General features: G+C 45.6%; 2 protein-coding genes and 1 pseudogene across 2 annotated transcripts; 2 read left to right on the top strand and 1 right to left on the bottom strand.

Annotated features, from left to right (window-relative positions):
- Positions 1 to 954: 954 nt before the first annotated feature.
- Positions 955 to 3128, top strand: LOC119282765 (myosin-13-like). The gene is made up of 2 exons (XM_037562875.1): positions 955 to 1046; positions 1153 to 3128. Exons 1-2 carry the CDS (start codon positions 1007 to 1009, stop codon positions 3054 to 3056), a joined length of 1944 nt encoding a protein of 647 aa, XP_037418772.1. The 5' UTR covers positions 955 to 1006; the 3' UTR covers positions 3057 to 3128.
- Positions 3129 to 3831: 703 nt separating this feature from the next.
- LOC119282764 (trichoplein keratin filament-binding protein-like) lies at positions 3832 to 5304 on the top strand. Its single transcript, XM_037562874.1, has 2 exons — positions 3832 to 3934; positions 4077 to 5304. The coding sequence occupies exons 1-2, from the start codon at positions 3904 to 3906 to the stop codon at positions 4874 to 4876; spliced, it is 831 nt and encodes a 276-aa protein (XP_037418771.1). The 5' UTR covers positions 3832 to 3903; the 3' UTR covers positions 4877 to 5304.
- A 9823-nt stretch (positions 5305 to 15127) lies between these two features.
- LOC119282954 lies at positions 15128 to 15269 on the bottom strand (annotated as a pseudogene).
- Positions 15270 to 16681: the final 1412 nt, after the last annotated feature.

The raw sequence follows: 16681 nt of genomic DNA, 5'->3' as shown, positions 1-16681 counted from the left end.
ACAATAGTTGATTAGAAAAATGTACTACTTTTTATTATATGGCCCACTTTCACTCTCACAAAGTGCCTAGGAGCACGTGCTTGAGCTGGCTCTTCACCAAGAGTCCGCTTACCTTCTCTCTCTTCTTCTCTTTCCTCCAACTAAGTAAAAATATACTATTTTATTTCTTATAGTCAGCTGACTCAGCTCTATTGTACTTGCTCTAAGCGAGACGTCGAAGCGAAGGCAGACACGAAGTATGTGACGCGATGAGTAGGCCATGAGCCCATGACGACGATTAAACAAAAACAACATGAGGTCATACGTGAAGTGAGTACTACTTTGGAAATTGTTCCCTGACGGATATGGTTCTCACGTTGCACCTCCCATGGCATGGCACGGCTTGAAGGAAACAAACTGCTTTCGTCCACGGACAGGGAACACCGTCAGAATACATAGCAAATTTGATAATACCAAAAAAGTCAAAGCGAGATTTTCATTTGGAACGAAGGGAATAGATGCGAGGATTTTCTGTTTCCTTTTTATTAGTATTATTATTATTGTTATTATATAAAAACGGAAAAATAGTTACTACTACACATTACCTTGGGAGTTGCGAGGAATCTAACCGTTCTGTCCTTTGATTTTTTGCAATGGAAGCACTGTTGCAAAAAGTAAAGAAAAGAAAAGAAAAGAAAAAGGATGCCTTGCGACTGCAGTTACCGATGCCTTGCAGCTAGATAAGTCGGAATATGTTCAATGTTCTTCTTAAACCAAACAAAACCCATCCTTCTTCCCCACCCACACTCCATCCCTTCCCTTGTCTCCCCACGCTTCTTCCCTTTTGCTCATGGAGTCATGGACACTTCATCCTCTCCTCATTTTGCATATATTCAGTTATTGCCCTACCCAGCTGAGGCAACTTCAGCAGGTATATATATTCCTCTTTTCTGTCTGGTGTGGTGCACAGCGAGACAGCGACGCGTCTTCCATTCCACCTCCGACGAGTGCGTGACAACAGCGGCAGATGACAGACATGTCGTCACCGACCGCGCCTTGGTTTGCGGGTGTGTGCCAAGTCATCCTCTTTCCTTTTTTTATCTGTGCAATACTGTGCGTGTAATGTACAGCTCTCTCCTCTAAAACATACAGTACATATGTATGTCGTTGCAGATCTCTTCACAGATGTCAGGGTGAGGACCCTGTCGCACCAGGTCACCACACTTGGGGATAGTGTGTGGGAACTGGAGCGCAAAATTACCCAGCTGATCTGCGAGAAGGGCAAGCTGGAGAAGCAACTGGAGGAGACGAAGGCGATCTCAAGCCACAAGGAAGAGGTGGAGAGAAGCTTCAAGGCTGAAAACGATAAGCTTCGGTCGGAAGTTTCGATCGTAGAGGAAAAATGTGGCAAGTCTGAAGCGGAGGTTGAGAGGCTAAGCAAGGAATTAGGCGCGCTGGCGGAGGCAAAAGAGGGTGCTGCCAAGGAATTCAACGACGAGAGAGCAAAAATCTGGCTGGAATCAGAGAATCTCAAGAGACGGTTGGAGGAAATTCAGGCTATCAAGGATTTGGCAGAGAGCGAAAATGACAAGCTTCGTTCAGAGGCTTTGATCGCAAAGGAAAAGCAAAACATGTCCGAAGTAGAGATTGAGATGCTTAAGATAGAACTGGGTGGGTTGGCGGAGGCCAAGGAGGCCGCCACCAAGGCATTTGATGTAAAAAATGCAGAACTCACCGAGGAATTAGAGGAACTTAAGAGGAAGCTGAAGGAAATCCAAACAAATAAGGATTTAGTGGATGGAGAAAATGATAAGCTTCGGTCTGAGGTTTTCACAGCGGAGGAGAAATGTGGGCAGTCTGAAGCAGAGGTTAAGTGCCTTAAACAAGTAGTGGGTGCATTGGTGGAGGCGAAGGAGGCAGCGGCAAAGGCATTTGAAGCCGAGAAGGTAGAAATCATGAATGAAATGGACAATCTGAAGAGGACAATAGAGGAAATCCAGGCCAACAAGGATTCAGTGGAGAGTCAAAACCATGAGCTCCAGTCAAAGATTTTGATTGCAGAGCAGGAGAATAGTGTATTTAAAGAAGAGGTTAAGAGCCTCAAGGTGGAATTGGGTGCAGTACAGGAGGCCAAGGAGGTTCATGCCAAGGAGTTTGATGCCGAGAAGGCTGAAATCCTCAAGGAACTGGAGGATCTTAAGGGGAATCTGGAGCAATTCCAGGTCAACAAGGATTTGTTGGAGGCTAAAAATGATAAGCTTCAGTTGGAGGTTTTTGTTGCAGAGCAAAAACAAGCAATGTCTGAAGAAGATGCTAAGAGCCTTAAGATGGAACTGGTTGCATTAGTGGAGGCAAAGGAGGCGGCTACAAAAGCATTTGACGCCGAGAAAGCAAAAATCACGAAGGATTTGGAGGTTCTTAAGTGGAAGGTGGAGGAAATCCAAACCAAGAAGGATTTGGTGGAGGGTGAAAAGGATAAGCTTCGTTTGGAGATTTTAATAGCAGAGCAGAAACATGCCATGTCTGAATTAGAGGTCAAACGCCTCAAGATGGACTTGACTGCATTGGCGGAGGCAAAGGAGGCAGCTGTGAAGTCATTTGACGCCGAGAAGGTCAAATTCATGAAGGAGGTAGAGAGCCTCAAGAGGAAGATAGAGGAAATCCACGCCAGCAAGGAAGCAGCTGTGGAAGCAGGGTACAACAAAGATGTCGAGGCAGATAGGCTGAAGGATGAGTTGGTGAAGATTCGCGTTTCTGTCTCACAGCTGCAAGCATCCTGTATTGAAATTGACGCGAAGCATTCATGCCTGAATGATGAGATGAATTCAGTCCAAAAAGCACTAGTGTCTGAGAAGGTTGAAGGTAACAAGCTGAAGCTAAAAATTGAGGAGCTCCAGAATTACATTGCTGAAAAGGATGGTGAGAATGGGAAACTAAAGGCGGCATTGGAGGAAAAGAAGAGTGAGATTGATGCCCTTAGCAAAGACAAGGAGCAGCTACATCTCATAGTTGCTAAGGCACATGAGAAGAATAAATGTAGCATTCTATCATTCTTATCACCGTGCGGCTCCAAATAACTTGGTTGTAATGTGTTGCATTAGTAATGCAATGGTGAATAGTTGGTATTATGCAATGAAATAAAAAAAAATCTTTGAGATATGTGATGTCTTCGTTCATGTTACATTCATTGGGATGTAATTTGTGGTGCCATACATTTTTTCACTTTTGATGAAAGCCAGGGGTGGATATGGGCCTAGGGCCCCTATGCCCACGACCCTAGGTGTAGCCAAAAAGTTCAAGTAACAATGATCCAATCGTCCAAGGGAAGTTCATGGAGAAACCCCTAAATTAAAGACTATGCAACAATTCTGCATGCCAAACAAACAACATTTGATGACAAAGTACCACAACAAAGTACCACAGCAAAATGAACAGATGCTTAGAACTTTTTTTTCACTACATGCATGAGGGCTGCACATCATTAAATTATAAGGGAAAAAAGTGCTAAAGAGTGGAGTTTGGTTTTGATGGGACCCTCTAGTTTCCTTTTAAAAAAATCATGCGAGATGTCTTGGACTAGACACATGAGCTGAGCCCCACTCCCTCACTCTTTAATTTGGCAGCACATTATGCACATACCTTCCCTCCTCTACTTCTTCCCTCACCAACACTCCATGCATCCTGCCTCTTCTTAGTTCACCAGCAGCACCCATGTATGCCTTCTCTCCTTCGCCTTCCTCATTGACACTCCATCCTTTCCTTCTCTCTTTTCATTCTTCCGGTCCCTTACCTACATATAGATAGATATTCACCCGAGGCAACTTCCATCCACATGGGCATGAAGGACGACGGGCTGCATCTTTTACCTTCGACGAGTGCGTGACAACACAACAGCAGCCGCAAGCAAGTGCAAGTCTCTGCAACATGTCGTATTATCATCGTTCGTATTGGTCAGGTGCGCTACGCCAGAGCATATGTATATATTCTTCCATCAAATCAATCCCATCTCCATGTGTGCAGTCCAGCCCGTAGCGTGATCCCATGCATCTCTTTCCACTAATTAGTAATTACACCCTTTTCTAAAACATACACTGCAGACTATGTTGAAGAATATTATAGGGCACGAAGGCTAGAGCAAGAAAATTCCCGACTGTCCAACGAGAAGCGTGAACTGGAGAGGCAACTGGCGGAAAAGACGAGGACTGCTCAGGTGTCCTCGACTCAGGTCTTGACACTGGGGCACAAGGTGCGAGAGCTGGAGCGCCAAAACACCGGACTGTCCGGTGAGCTGTCCAAGCAAACGGAGGACACCCGGAAGGCGGGCCTGCTCTTCATGAATGCTGCCGATAGGTACCAAGAGGAAGCTAAGAAGCAAATTAGGGCAAAGGCAGAGGAATTGGAGAACACGAGGAAGGCAGGTCTGATGCTAATGAACACCGCTGATGCATACCAAGAAGCGGCAATGAAGCAAATTAAGGAGAAGGCGGGGGGGCTGCAGGACGCGAGGAAGGCGGTTTTGGCGCTCATGATAGCAGCAGATGCGTACCAGGAAGAAGCGAAGAAGAAAATTAAGGATAAGGTGCAGGAGCTGAAGGTCATGGGGGCACAGAAGGCAGAGCTGGATGCGAGAGTAGAATCTTTGGAGTCAAGGCTCAAGGCAGCTCTGGCAAAGAACTTGGAGTTGGAGGATGATTATGGTAAGGTGCAGGCTACAAATGATAACCTTCGGCTGGGGGTTGAGAAAGATGCATCTGCAAAGGCATTTGATGCTGAGAAGGAAGAAATCTTGACGGAATTGGAGGACCTTAAGATGAAGGTGGAGGTAACTCAAGCCAACAAGGATTTGATGGAGGGTGAAAATGATAAACTTCAATTGGACGCTTTCACAGGAATATAGCTTGCTGGAAAGCATGAGCTGAGATGCTCAACATGCAATTAGGTACCTTGCCTCAGGCGAAAGATGTATAAATCATGAGATAATAAGGATGCCTCAAGCGGAAACTTCCGAGCCATCAAGCATTTGGTGAAGGCAAGCTCTGGTTATCGGAGGTTTTGGTAGCAGAGCATAGTCATAAATTCTTTCAGAAGCTGAGGTTGAGAGGCTTAAGAAGAATATTTAGCCCGTATTGTTACCATGAGAACATTCATCACATCCTCTTTTTAGTAGAAAAATACTAAAAGAAATTGGTGTTTGAAATGGGCTTACATTTGATAACTAAACAATAATCGTGAGTTTGCTTATCAATATACACCGAGCACATTTATCTATATTATTTGATATATGCATGGTTGTCCGAGTCATGTAACATGAACACAAACATATATTATACCCTTTTTATGTGTTGCATATTCAGCATACATACGTGTTCTGTAGCTTGTTTTCTCGAAGAAAAATACCTGCCTGTAGCAACATATATGAAGTGGTGATGGTAGACAGATGGAATAGAGCATAAAGGGAACTCTTTGTTTAATGATTTAAAATATGTTACTAGATGTTTTTTCGAGCATAGAGAGAAAAACAACGAGAAAAGCCGTAAAAATGTGCTCGGTTTTTTCGAGCATAAAGGACAAGAAGAGGAGCAGGCATTGCTGATCGCAAGCGTGGACTCGCTCACTGTACAAGTACGTCCGAGCGCACCGTCCTTCGAGCACATCCTGCTCAACGAGGAGCGATCCAATGCTACATCAAAGAAGCAGGCCAGTCACTAAGACACGGCTTGGTTCCTGGACTCCGGCGTCAGCAACCACATGTGTGGGCGGTGCTAATTCTTCTCCGAGCTGGACACGAGTGTATGCGGCTTCATCAAGCTCGGCGACTCTGGCTGGACATAAAACTCAGGCTTTTCGGCTCGGCCCGAGCTTTCTTGGGCTCGCCCCGAGTTTGATTCGGCCCGCAGTTGAGATGGACCGAGCCGAGCTATCTTTGCTAGACCAAAAATAGTGCAGGCCGAGCATGGCTCGGCTCGGTCTGGCCCGAAAGCTCGTCTTTTCTTTGGTAGCTTTAATTTCTGCTAAACCCACTGTTTTGGTTATCGCGTTTACCGCTACCCCACGGAAAACACTCCTACCGTGCAAAACATAATTGAGTTCTTTTTAAATTTTGAATTCAAACGCTGACCTTACTGTTAAATTTACGGCATCTCGTATGTAGCAGCATAGCTTGTTATGGCCTAGCTTGTTACCACCACCTTTCTGGAGCAGCGGCTCGCGGGTTCGAGTATTCCCCCTCGCATATTTATCTCCTTTTTCGAATGCAAAAGTAAAAAACTAAAAAATTTGTGAAATTGTGGGAGCTGCAGGGAGTCGAACTCGAGATCTGTGAGAGCAGCCGCGATAGGTGCGTGTGAACAGCAAATACGCTAGGGTAAGTTTAGCGACTTCAAAGAAGGACTTAAACATTATCTATATGGACTTTGAAATATTCTAATTCAAAATTTGATTTTTAAATTTCATCCGAATTTTTACGGTACTTTGTGGTTACCGTGGTAACCGTGATTTTTGGGGCTCCCTGAGAAAAAAGTCCGGCTTGGGATCCAAAACCAATAGTGTCATCCTCAGCCACCTGGGGCGCACGAGATGCTCTCATGCATCCAGCCACCACTCAACACTAGCTCTGCCTGTGTTCTGCTCCGCCCCGGCCGCTCCTCGCCGGTCATGATCTGCCTCGCCGCCCCACATATGTCGTCTCCGCCTTTGTCGGGGAAGACGGCCCCACCTGTCTGTGACCCACCATGGCGAGGCTCGCGAGCTGCACCGAGCTTTTCGAAAGCTCGGGCCGAGGTCCGTTTCATGGCTCGCCGGCAATGTCGAGCTGGCTCGGGGCTCGGCAACTTTGCCCGAGCTTTTTGCAGGCTCGCCCTGAGCCGGACCGAGTTGGCTCATGTCCAGGCAGATCGGCGACAACACGTCCGTGGAGATCGAGGGGCGTGGCACGATCCTGTTCGCATGCCAGAGCAGGGAACACCTCATTGCTGTCAGAGGTGTACTTTATACCCTGCCTCTGCAGTAGCATCAAGTCGCTCGGACAACTATACGAGATCGGGTTGGACACACGCATCCGGCACGGGTGGCTCCAGTTATGATGGAAGAGATGGCGAGCATTGAGACAAACAAGACCTGGCGGCTCACGCAGAATCATTGTAATGAACATGTTAGTGCTCCAGTTTAGACCATGACTGCAAAGAGAATGTTTCAGTAAAATTGGAATTACAAATTTACAATTCAAAAGGAGCATCAGCACATACTTTTTTCTATATTCATAGACTCCAACCTTCCACACAGAATCGTTGAAAAGAAAACCATAAAATGTATTGTTGCTGCTGCTAGATCTTCACTCTTCTTCTGTTCTTCTCAAGACATGCACACTGGTCATCTCAGACATAGATAAACAAACCTTCTATTCTTCTCAAGTTTCTCTGCATCCTTTTCTCTTTGCTTGGCTTTTGCGGAAGCATCCACTACTGCTGTACCATTGGCTTCGAATGTAATCAATCCATCAGTTTTATTGTTGCCCGATTGAAAGCAATATTGCTTCGTTCTCCTTGCACAACCGCCAAGCTTGGCCACACATAGAAATTACACTATGCCAGATCTCTTGTTTCGGGCATGACAAGCATCACTAACACCAATGTGACTGGTGGTGCTCATCATATGTCACCAGGCTGTCCTAGCGACGAATCACTATTGTGCACGTTCAGCCCGGACCCTTGCCCGGGTTTGATAAACTCTTTGTTCATTAGTATTGCAGTTATTCACTGGGTCATGCACTCAGAAAGTACCAGCAGATTGTGCCTTGTGGAGACTCCGGAATGACACCATCCACTGGGTGAAGGCAAGGTGTGGACCTCCTAGTCCTCATGTCAAAGACCATGCCCTCATCCCTACCTCTCCCACCGATCCAGTACACACAATTACCCTTGAGTCTGGAACACCTTCAGCATACAACGACACCGAATTTTTCGTACCAACAAACACTGAGTATCCAACCAAGTTGGCAACAACATCCCAACATGGCTGGCACCGGGGATCATTCCTCAGAGCAAATAATTCATCCTGTGCCACACGACATCGACCGCCTCCCTGGAGCTGCAAAGTAACTGTGCTGGTTGCATTCCTCCAGATTTGGTACAGGTGACCCTCGCAGAACACCGGATTCTTGGCACTAGTAAAAATTGAGACATGGATGTATGGCGGGGAGAAACTGGTGCTGGCGTCCAACGGTAGGTTGCCCACAGACGACAACAGTCGCTAGACTGTGGATGATGAATTTAGGTCTGGTCCGGTCCCATGCATTTGGATGATCCATTTGTTATGCCATTTCCATGCATGATATGCTTATGTGGGCCCCTCGAGAATGATAGGTTCCTGACGGTGACGCTGTGGCAGGCGGAGCACATGTTCGTCCCAAACTGAGTGAGGCAATATACAATACCATTTCCATGTTAGAGGAGGTCGACGAGCTGGTCTCCAGCGGCGAGGTGGACATGGTCGAGGACGGCCCATCTCCTGCCCCCCGCAGTCACATAGGCGAGCCTGTAGATGTTGTTAGATGATATGGTTTAAATTTGATGTAATCTCAACCATCTTCTATCTCTGTTCCCTCTCGTATGCTATCTAGTCCTCTCTTCTCTGTACGCAGCTATATCCTAGCGATCGACCTTCCCTTGTACGCCGCGAACAGGTGCTTTCACGTCACACATAAATAAACACCACGCGGCTCCTTATGAGGAGTAGGAACGCTTCCAACCTAATATGGTATACAGACCCAACCTATTCCCAACCTAACTATCGATCAATCTACCTCCATCGCCATGTCTTCCACTTCGACCACCATCATCCTCAACCTCGGTGCTCCGCCGTCCGACAAGTTGACTAGGGGAAACTTTCTTCTACGGAAAGCTCAAGTAATGCCCGGCCTATGAGGAGCGCATGTCACAAGGTTGCTCAATGGAATATAAAAAATATCAAATGTCAAAGAAATATGAGGCATATAACTAGCTAACATACAGAGAAGGTGAACTATCAATGTGCAAAGTGACTTGCGGCGAATGACTAATGTATCGCATGCTTGGGTTTTGCTTATCCTGTAGACAAGTGTCTCCAAACTTGATGGAGTAGAGGAACTAAACATTTCTAGTAACTACTTGACTGGTGTTGTCCGCCAGATGGTTCTCAGTAAAGACTTCTTCACCTTCATCAATGATGATTGTTTTAGTGGCCTCCTAGCCTGGTATATCTCGAGCTCAGTGAAGACACAAAGCTCCACTATTTGTAGTTCATTTTTTCGGTAGACACTGATTTAAAAATGGCTTTTATCAGGTGACCTATTATCTAGTAGGCTTGTTTTTTATTCTCACTCTACGTACTTTGAGTCATGGTAGAAGACTCATCTCTGGGAGGACCGGGGAGGCACTAGCCCCCTCACTATTGTTTTCATGTTTCTCAATGTAAATTCATATAGAAGATATAATGTATGATATATGCCATAATACATTGCTTCCCAATGTGTAGCCTTATTATTTACATTGTCATTGTGCTCGTTTTCTCGCCAATAGCCCATGCATGTAGTCGGGTGATCGAAGGGATCTTGAAGACCTTCATGGCAACATATTCAAGGATCACAATCATTCCTACTAATGGCATAATGCTAATAAAGAGCCAGGTGGGTGCAGTGGCATTTAATGCGATCGAAATAGCCGTGTCACAAGAATCAAGCCTATGGCCCTGGGCATTGTTAGTAGAAAACGGGAAGGTGTCTCCATACTCGATCCAATGGAGGAACTAAACATCTCTTTGTAACTACATTACTGGTGCTATCCGCTAAATGATTCTAAGCAATAACTTATTCACCTTCATCAAAGAGGATTGTTTTACTGCCCCCCGTAGCCTTGTATATCTCGGGCTCTAAGTGTGAGAACACCAAATTCAACAATTAGTGGTTAAAATTTTAGGAAGACAATATTTTAAAAATGGCTTGCATTAGGTTATCAAGTATCTAGTTGGCTTCGTTTTTATATTCTCACTCTAGTATCATTGTCGTTTCAATCATGACAACTGACTCATATCGTAGAAAATATGGGAGGGGGGCATTGCCCCGCTTAATTTGTTCCATGTTTTAATTTATACTAGATGATTCCCCGCGCGTTGCTGCGGGAATTGTTAGTCCTATTCACATGATAATATATAAACTGATTAACTTTATTTGCATATTAGATATTTGATATTAAGATAACTTTTTTGCAAGGGACAGAGTACTGACTACTTAGTAGACTGCAAAACTATGAATTATGCGATCCAATATTTTCTTACTAAATATAGTCATGTACATAATCTCATGTCGTTTACATAAATTTTAATGTATATAAACACATAAAGTGCAGGGATTACGAATTGAAAATCCTATGATCAGTTATGTACAAATTGCTATTTTCAGACACTTATCATGTATTATGTGGGACTCTTGTTGTAAATCAAACTTAGATCTGCCCAAAAAGTGAAAAATGAACTTGAACATTGGCCATTAAAGGTCCTCCGGCGGGGCGGAGATCGTGCGTGCATCTTGTAGTCCTGGTGTTAGAATCCTTCCATGCAAATTATGAACTTCCAATTCTACAGCTAGACTTCAAACTTATATTTAATCTCATCAGTTCCTAGGATGAGCAAAAAATGACAATACATGGTTAACAATGATGCATTTCCATATTTCACAAAGCAAAGAGACATTATGGGATAAAATAAACATAACAGAACCACAACTCTCAAGAAAATCGAGGAAAATGACCATCTCATATTATTACCAAACCTTGTTAAAAATAGAAGTGTTGTCATGTAGAGAAATGATCTTATGACTGCAGCTGACCGGATCTTTGATCTTGGTTCGGTGATACATACCTTGAATCTGTAACTTGTGACAAATAGAAGTAAGAGAAGTGAGAAAACACTTCATAGTCTTCGGCAGTCTCGTAAATTTTGGGTGGAACATCCATCAATCCAGATAAAAGAGTGAATAAGAGCATCCTGATGACCAAAGTCCAATGGCGATGAAAGATTGGATGAAGCGTATGCCTCTGGCAGGGACGCGTTGCATGTTATATAGGCAAAGAGGTTTACAAGATTTGGTAGTTCGGTTGTTGGATTGATCCTCAAGAAAGATATACAAGATGAGGATGAATCCTAACAACCACAACTACAGGTTACAACAACCATGCAACACGCTAGCCTACCGGGCGTACTGGGCATATATACGGTTTATATTTATACCGAATACACGTGTTACAATGTATTCTAACACGCCCCCTCAATCATAACTTCACCAAGTTGAGATTGCTCTTAAAATCTTCCAATTTTCGCCATGATAAGGCTTTGGTAAACCCATCAGCAACTTGATCACCTGTGGGTATAAACCGAATATCCAGTAGCTTGCTAGCTACTCTCTCTCGAACAAAATGATAGTCAACTTCTATATGTTTAGTTCTTGCGTGAAACACTGGATTTGCTGACAAATATGTGGCACCAATGTTGTCACACCAAAGACGGGCAACTATCGAATGAGCAACTCCAAGTTCACGCAGAAGAGTTTGGACCCAAATAATCTCAGCAGTTGCATTGGCTAATGATTTATACTCTGACTCAGTACTTGACCTTGAAACAGTAGCTTGCTTGCATGCACTCCAAGAAATCAGGTTGGGACCAAAGAACACACAAAAACCTCCTGTTGATCTTCTGTCATCAGGACATCCTTCCCAATCAGCATCTGAAAAGGCACTAACAATGTTGCAAGCTGACTTAGTGAATTTTAGACCTGTACTCGTAGTACCTTTAAGGTATCTCAAAATTCTTTTAACTGCTGTCATGTGTTGTGAGGTAGGAGAGTGCAAATACTGACAAACTTTTTTCACTGGGAAACAAATATCCGGTCTTGTCAATGTCAAATATTGCAAGGCACCTACCATACTTCTATACCTTGTTGACTCTTCGGCCCCCAAAGGTTCTCCTTGGTCCTTTGACGGCCTTTCAGATGTTGGGAGAGGCATGTTTGAAATCTTGCAATTTGTCATACCTGCACGTTTCAATATATCCATAACATATTTTTCTTGGGTCAGAAGGATGTCATCTTTTACCTTCTTAACTTCAATTCCCAAGAAATAATGTAGATCTCCTAGATCCTTCAAGGCAAAATCTCTTCTCAAATCTGCCAACAAAGCTACAGTTGCATCTTGTGATGAGCTAGCAACAATTATATCATCAACATAGACCAACATAAACATAATAGTTTTTCCTCTTCTAAAAAAGAACAGAGAAGTATCCCCTCTTGATGGTTTAAAACCAAGTGCTTGAAGTTTGTCACACAACCTGGAGTACCATGCCCGAGGTGCCTGTTTTAGACCATACAACGCTTTGTCAAGTTTGCAGAGATGATTTTCCTTGCCTTTAATCTCATAGCCAGGTGGTTGTCTCATATAGACTTCTTCCTCTAGAACGCCATGGAGGAACACATTCTAAACATCCAATTGCCTGAGGCTCCAGTTACTGGATACTACAACAGAAAGAACAAGTCTGATAGTAGCTGCTTTAGCAGCAAGATTAAAGGTATCTTCATAATCTATAGCGTATCTTTGTTTGAAACCTTTTGCTACTAGCCTTGCCTTGTATCTGTCAATTTGACCATCTGCCTTTCTTTTAATCCTATAGACCCACCTACAATCAATGATATTTTTATTTTTTGTTGGTGGGACTAAGTGCCAAGTCTTATTTTTAATAAGACCATCATACTCATCATTCATGGCCCTCTTCCAATTTGTATCATTCAAAGCTTCTTGCAAATTATGAGGTTCACCAGTAGTTATCAGACCACCAAAACGAGGTTTGAGCTTGTCATACCTAACTATGCCATCCGTACGAATTTGAGGTTTTGAAATACCGTGTTGTGACCTTGTTCGCCGAGTTGGCACATCAGGAGGTGCAGGTGCATGCGACACAGAAAATCCGCCAGAGGAGGGAGGATCCGCACGTGATCCCGTGTCAGCACGTGATCCCGTAGCAGATCTGTCGCCAGCAACAGAGGATCTCTCATCCTGTCAGGGCAGATCGACATGTGAGCCCGTGCGCACGTCTCCCTCGCTTGGTTGGCCCACCTGGCGGCCCGCGAGAGGGGAGCCCATGCGCCCACCTGACGACGCGCTGTCAGGAGATCCAGCGGGTGTTCCCGCGGCAGCATCTGCGCAGTTGAGGCAGATTCGCCCCCTGGTCCGCCTCTGCCGCCTGCACCCGCTAACGCTGCAGGCTCGGGATCGCTGCCCGCAGCACCTGAATCCTCCTCGTGTTCCGCAACAGTTTCGTCTTGTTCTGGCTGCATAGAATCATGCACAAAAACTGGATTTTCTCCACTGTTAGCAAATAGGATTAGGGTGAAAATTAGCCTGTTGATCAACTACAGGTTCGTCCCCATGATCAAAGGGTGTAGACTCAGGAAGTTAAAGGACTTCTGACTGGAGAGGGGTGCTTGCATTTGGATTTAGATTTGCAAAGGGAAAAACTGTCTCATCAAAAATAACATCACGGGATATATATACTCGTCCAGCAGTAACATCTAGGCATTTAAAACCTTTGTGAAGATTGCTCTAGCCAAGGAACACCACTGTTTGGAACGAAATTCTAACTTTTTGGAATTATAAGGGCGAAGATTCGGCCAACACGCACATCCAAAGATCTGAAGAGAATGATAATTGGGTTGTTCTTGAAAGAAACGTGTCAGAGGAGTTTCAAAATTAATCACTTTGCTAGGGGTGCGATTTATCAGACATGTGGCAGAGAGGAAAGCCTCATCCCAAAACTTCAAGGGCATGGAGGCATGGGCTAAGAGAGAGAGCCCTACATCAACAATATGTCGATGTTTTCTTTCTGCTGACCCGTTTTGCTAGTGAGCATGGGGACAGGAGACATGGTGAGTGATTCCTAATTGACGAAAAAAGGAATTTAGACGTTCATATTCGCCACCCCAGTCTGTTTGCATAGTGATTATTTTTTTTATTGAACAACCTTTCAACAAGGGTTTGAAATTCATGAAAGACCTTAAACACTTCGGATCGGTGCTTAAGTAGATATATCCACGTGAATTTGCTGTAATCATCAATGAAAGACACATAATAGTTCTTCTTATTGATAGAATCACGCGCAGGCCCCCATACATCGAAGAAAATTTGCTCTGAAGGAGCTTTAGACACACTGTTTGAACTAGGATAAGGAAGTTGGTGACTTTTGCCCATTTGGCCTGCATCACAAACTCTTTCTTTATTCAACTTGCTACTAGAAAAAGGAATATTGTTCTGGCTAAGAACATGACGCACTATGGTAGATGACGGATGCCCTAGCCGACTGTGCCACCTTTCAATAGGCACTTTATTTGCTCCAAACGCTTGCTTGCTTGAGCTAAAGGGAGCCGATGATACGGGGTAGAGACCTTGTCTACACCTGCCGTGCAGAAGGGTTTTCCTCGTTCCCTGTTCCTTGACGAGAAAAAAAGTTGGGTGAACTTCAAGGAAGGTATGATTATCAGTGGATAAGCAATGGGCGGAGATAAGGTTTTTGGCGGCATCGGGTACATGCAAGATGTTCTTAAGATGAAGATCATGAGTAGGGGTACGAACGGTAGTGTGACCAATATGACTAATTTCCATACCTTCTCCGTTCGCAGTGTGGACTTGATCATTGCCGTGGTACTTGTTGTGGACGGTCAACTTGTCGAGTTCGCTGGTGATGTGATCGGTGGCGCCAGTGTCCAGATACCAGTTGGTATCTACTCCATAGGACGAGGTTGTGGCAGATCCGGCACTCTTCTCGTTCTTGGTGTAGGAGATGTCGAAGCGCCGGTAGCATTCGAGGGCGGTGTGATTAGGCCTCTTGCAGATCTGGCAGACGACCTCAGGAAGATCATCGGCTCCTCCGTTGCCGTTGCCGTTGCCGCGGCCTCCATTGCCACGACCACCGCCTCCATTGCCACGGCCTCTGTTGCCACGGCCACCTCCTCCATTGCCACGACCACCATTGCCACGGCCACCTCCACCGCGGCCAAAACCACCACGGCCACAAGAGATAGTATTGGCCGAGGACTGGGAGGAGTGGTTGCCACCTTCGAACATAGCAAGACGCTTTTCAAAACCGATCAACTGAGAGTAAAGTTCAGCTACCTTGATTGGTTCAGTCCCCGCGGCGCAGATGGACGAGACAAATGAGATGTAGTCGTAGTCTAGTCCGGCGAGGATGTAGGAGACCAGGTCATCATCGTCGAGCGGCTTGCCTGCTGAAGCCATGTCGTCGCCCAGCGCTTTCATGCGCCCGATGTAGTCGGCGATGGTCGCGGTGCCCTTTTTGGTGGTGGAGAGGGTGATCCGTGTGTTGACGATGTTGGCCTGTGACTGGGAGAGGAACATCTCCCTGATGGCGGTCCATGCCGCGGCGGCCTTGCTGCAGTGGGCGACTTGGATCATCACAGGTGGTGAGATCGAGTTGAAGATGAAGCTCAGCACCTGCGAGTCTTGCGCCAGGGTGACAAGATACGCCGGGTTTGGCACATCTGTCGGCTTACCGTCTTTATCGGCAAGCTTGGGCTCCGGGAATGGGTGATCAGGGTTGAGGTGATCAATCAGCTGCGCTCCGCGGATGGTGGCTAGGGCTTGCGCGCGCCAGACCAGGTAGTTGCCCCGGTGCAGCTTGTCAGCGATGGGAATGAGGGCAAAAGCGGCGGCGGCGGAGCTGGAGCTAGCCATGACTAGGTTTGAATGTTGGAGAGGAAGTTGGCTCTGATACCATGAAAGATTGGATGAAGCTTATGCCTGTGGCAGGGACGCGTTGCATGTTATATAGGCAAAGAGGTTTACAAGATTTGGTAGTTCGGTTGTTGGATTGATCCTCAAGAAAGATATACAAGATGGGGATGAATCCTAACAACCACAACTACAGGTTACAACAACCACGCAACACGCTAGCCTACCGGGCATACTGGGCGTATATACGATTTAGATTTATATCATATATACGTGTTACAATGTATTCTAACAGGCGAATCGGGGCGTGGCGACCAATTTAATGTTCAGTGACTACTACCAAAGACAGCATATGCACCAATCGCAGTCACCGATTGGGATACGATGCAAGGGTTCACTTCCATAAATTTGAAGACACGCAGGCAAAAAACAAACTCCAAATCTGGCTTCCCAATTTCCAGATAGAGGGTTTCCTCCCTGATCCATGTCGGGATGATGGCACCGCCGTGGACTTCTCTGCATAGTACCTGCAACACAAAAGAGCGGGCAATCCTAGATTCCTTTTACTTCTCACGCGGTGCTGCAATGCCTTCTAATTAATCAATCAAGCTACATCATGTGGTGGAGCCATGGAGCTGTGCTTATTGGATTGGCTATGTACGTAGGCTACATAGTTAGCTGGATTGAAGCTGCTGACCTTCTTAAGCATGACGTGGAACATATCAGGCTCTTGAGATACGGGCCTCCATGGTATGGATCTGCGGTGACACCGACGGAGACGCGACCTCGCCGTCGGCCTCGTCGTGCTGCTGTGCATGCAGCGGATTGGGGCGCTTGGGGGTGCTGTCGATGGGGAGGCTGCCGGAGTAGAAGGAGATGGGATACCAGCCGCCGCGCGGGACTATATAGAGGGGAAACAGTGATTGATGGGTTCGACAAAA

Source organism: Triticum dicoccoides, chromosome 3B (assembly GCF_002162155.2).
Source record: "Triticum dicoccoides isolate Atlit2015 ecotype Zavitan chromosome 3B, WEW_v2.0, whole genome shotgun sequence".
Taxonomy (NCBI): domain Eukaryota; kingdom Viridiplantae; phylum Streptophyta; class Magnoliopsida; order Poales; family Poaceae; genus Triticum; species Triticum dicoccoides.
Note: the sequence above shows the minus strand (reverse complement) of the source record. Positions and strands in the feature narration are given on the sequence as shown.

Excerpts from the sequence above, each read along its gene's own strand:
- LOC119282764 (XM_037562874.1), top strand. The coding sequence starts at position 3,904 with ATGTCGTATTATCATCGTTCGTATTGGTCAG. Across the intron at positions 3,935-4,076 it reads TCATCGTTCGTATTGGTCAG|ACTATGTTGAAGAATATTAT; the intron begins GTGCGCTACGCC and ends CATACACTGCAG.
- LOC119282765 (XM_037562875.1), top strand. The coding sequence starts at position 1,007 with ATGACAGACATGTCGTCACCGACCGCGCCTTGGTTTGCGG. Across the intron at positions 1,047-1,152 it reads GACCGCGCCTTGGTTTGCGG|ATCTCTTCACAGATGTCAGG; the intron begins GTGTGTGCCAAG and ends ATGTCGTTGCAG.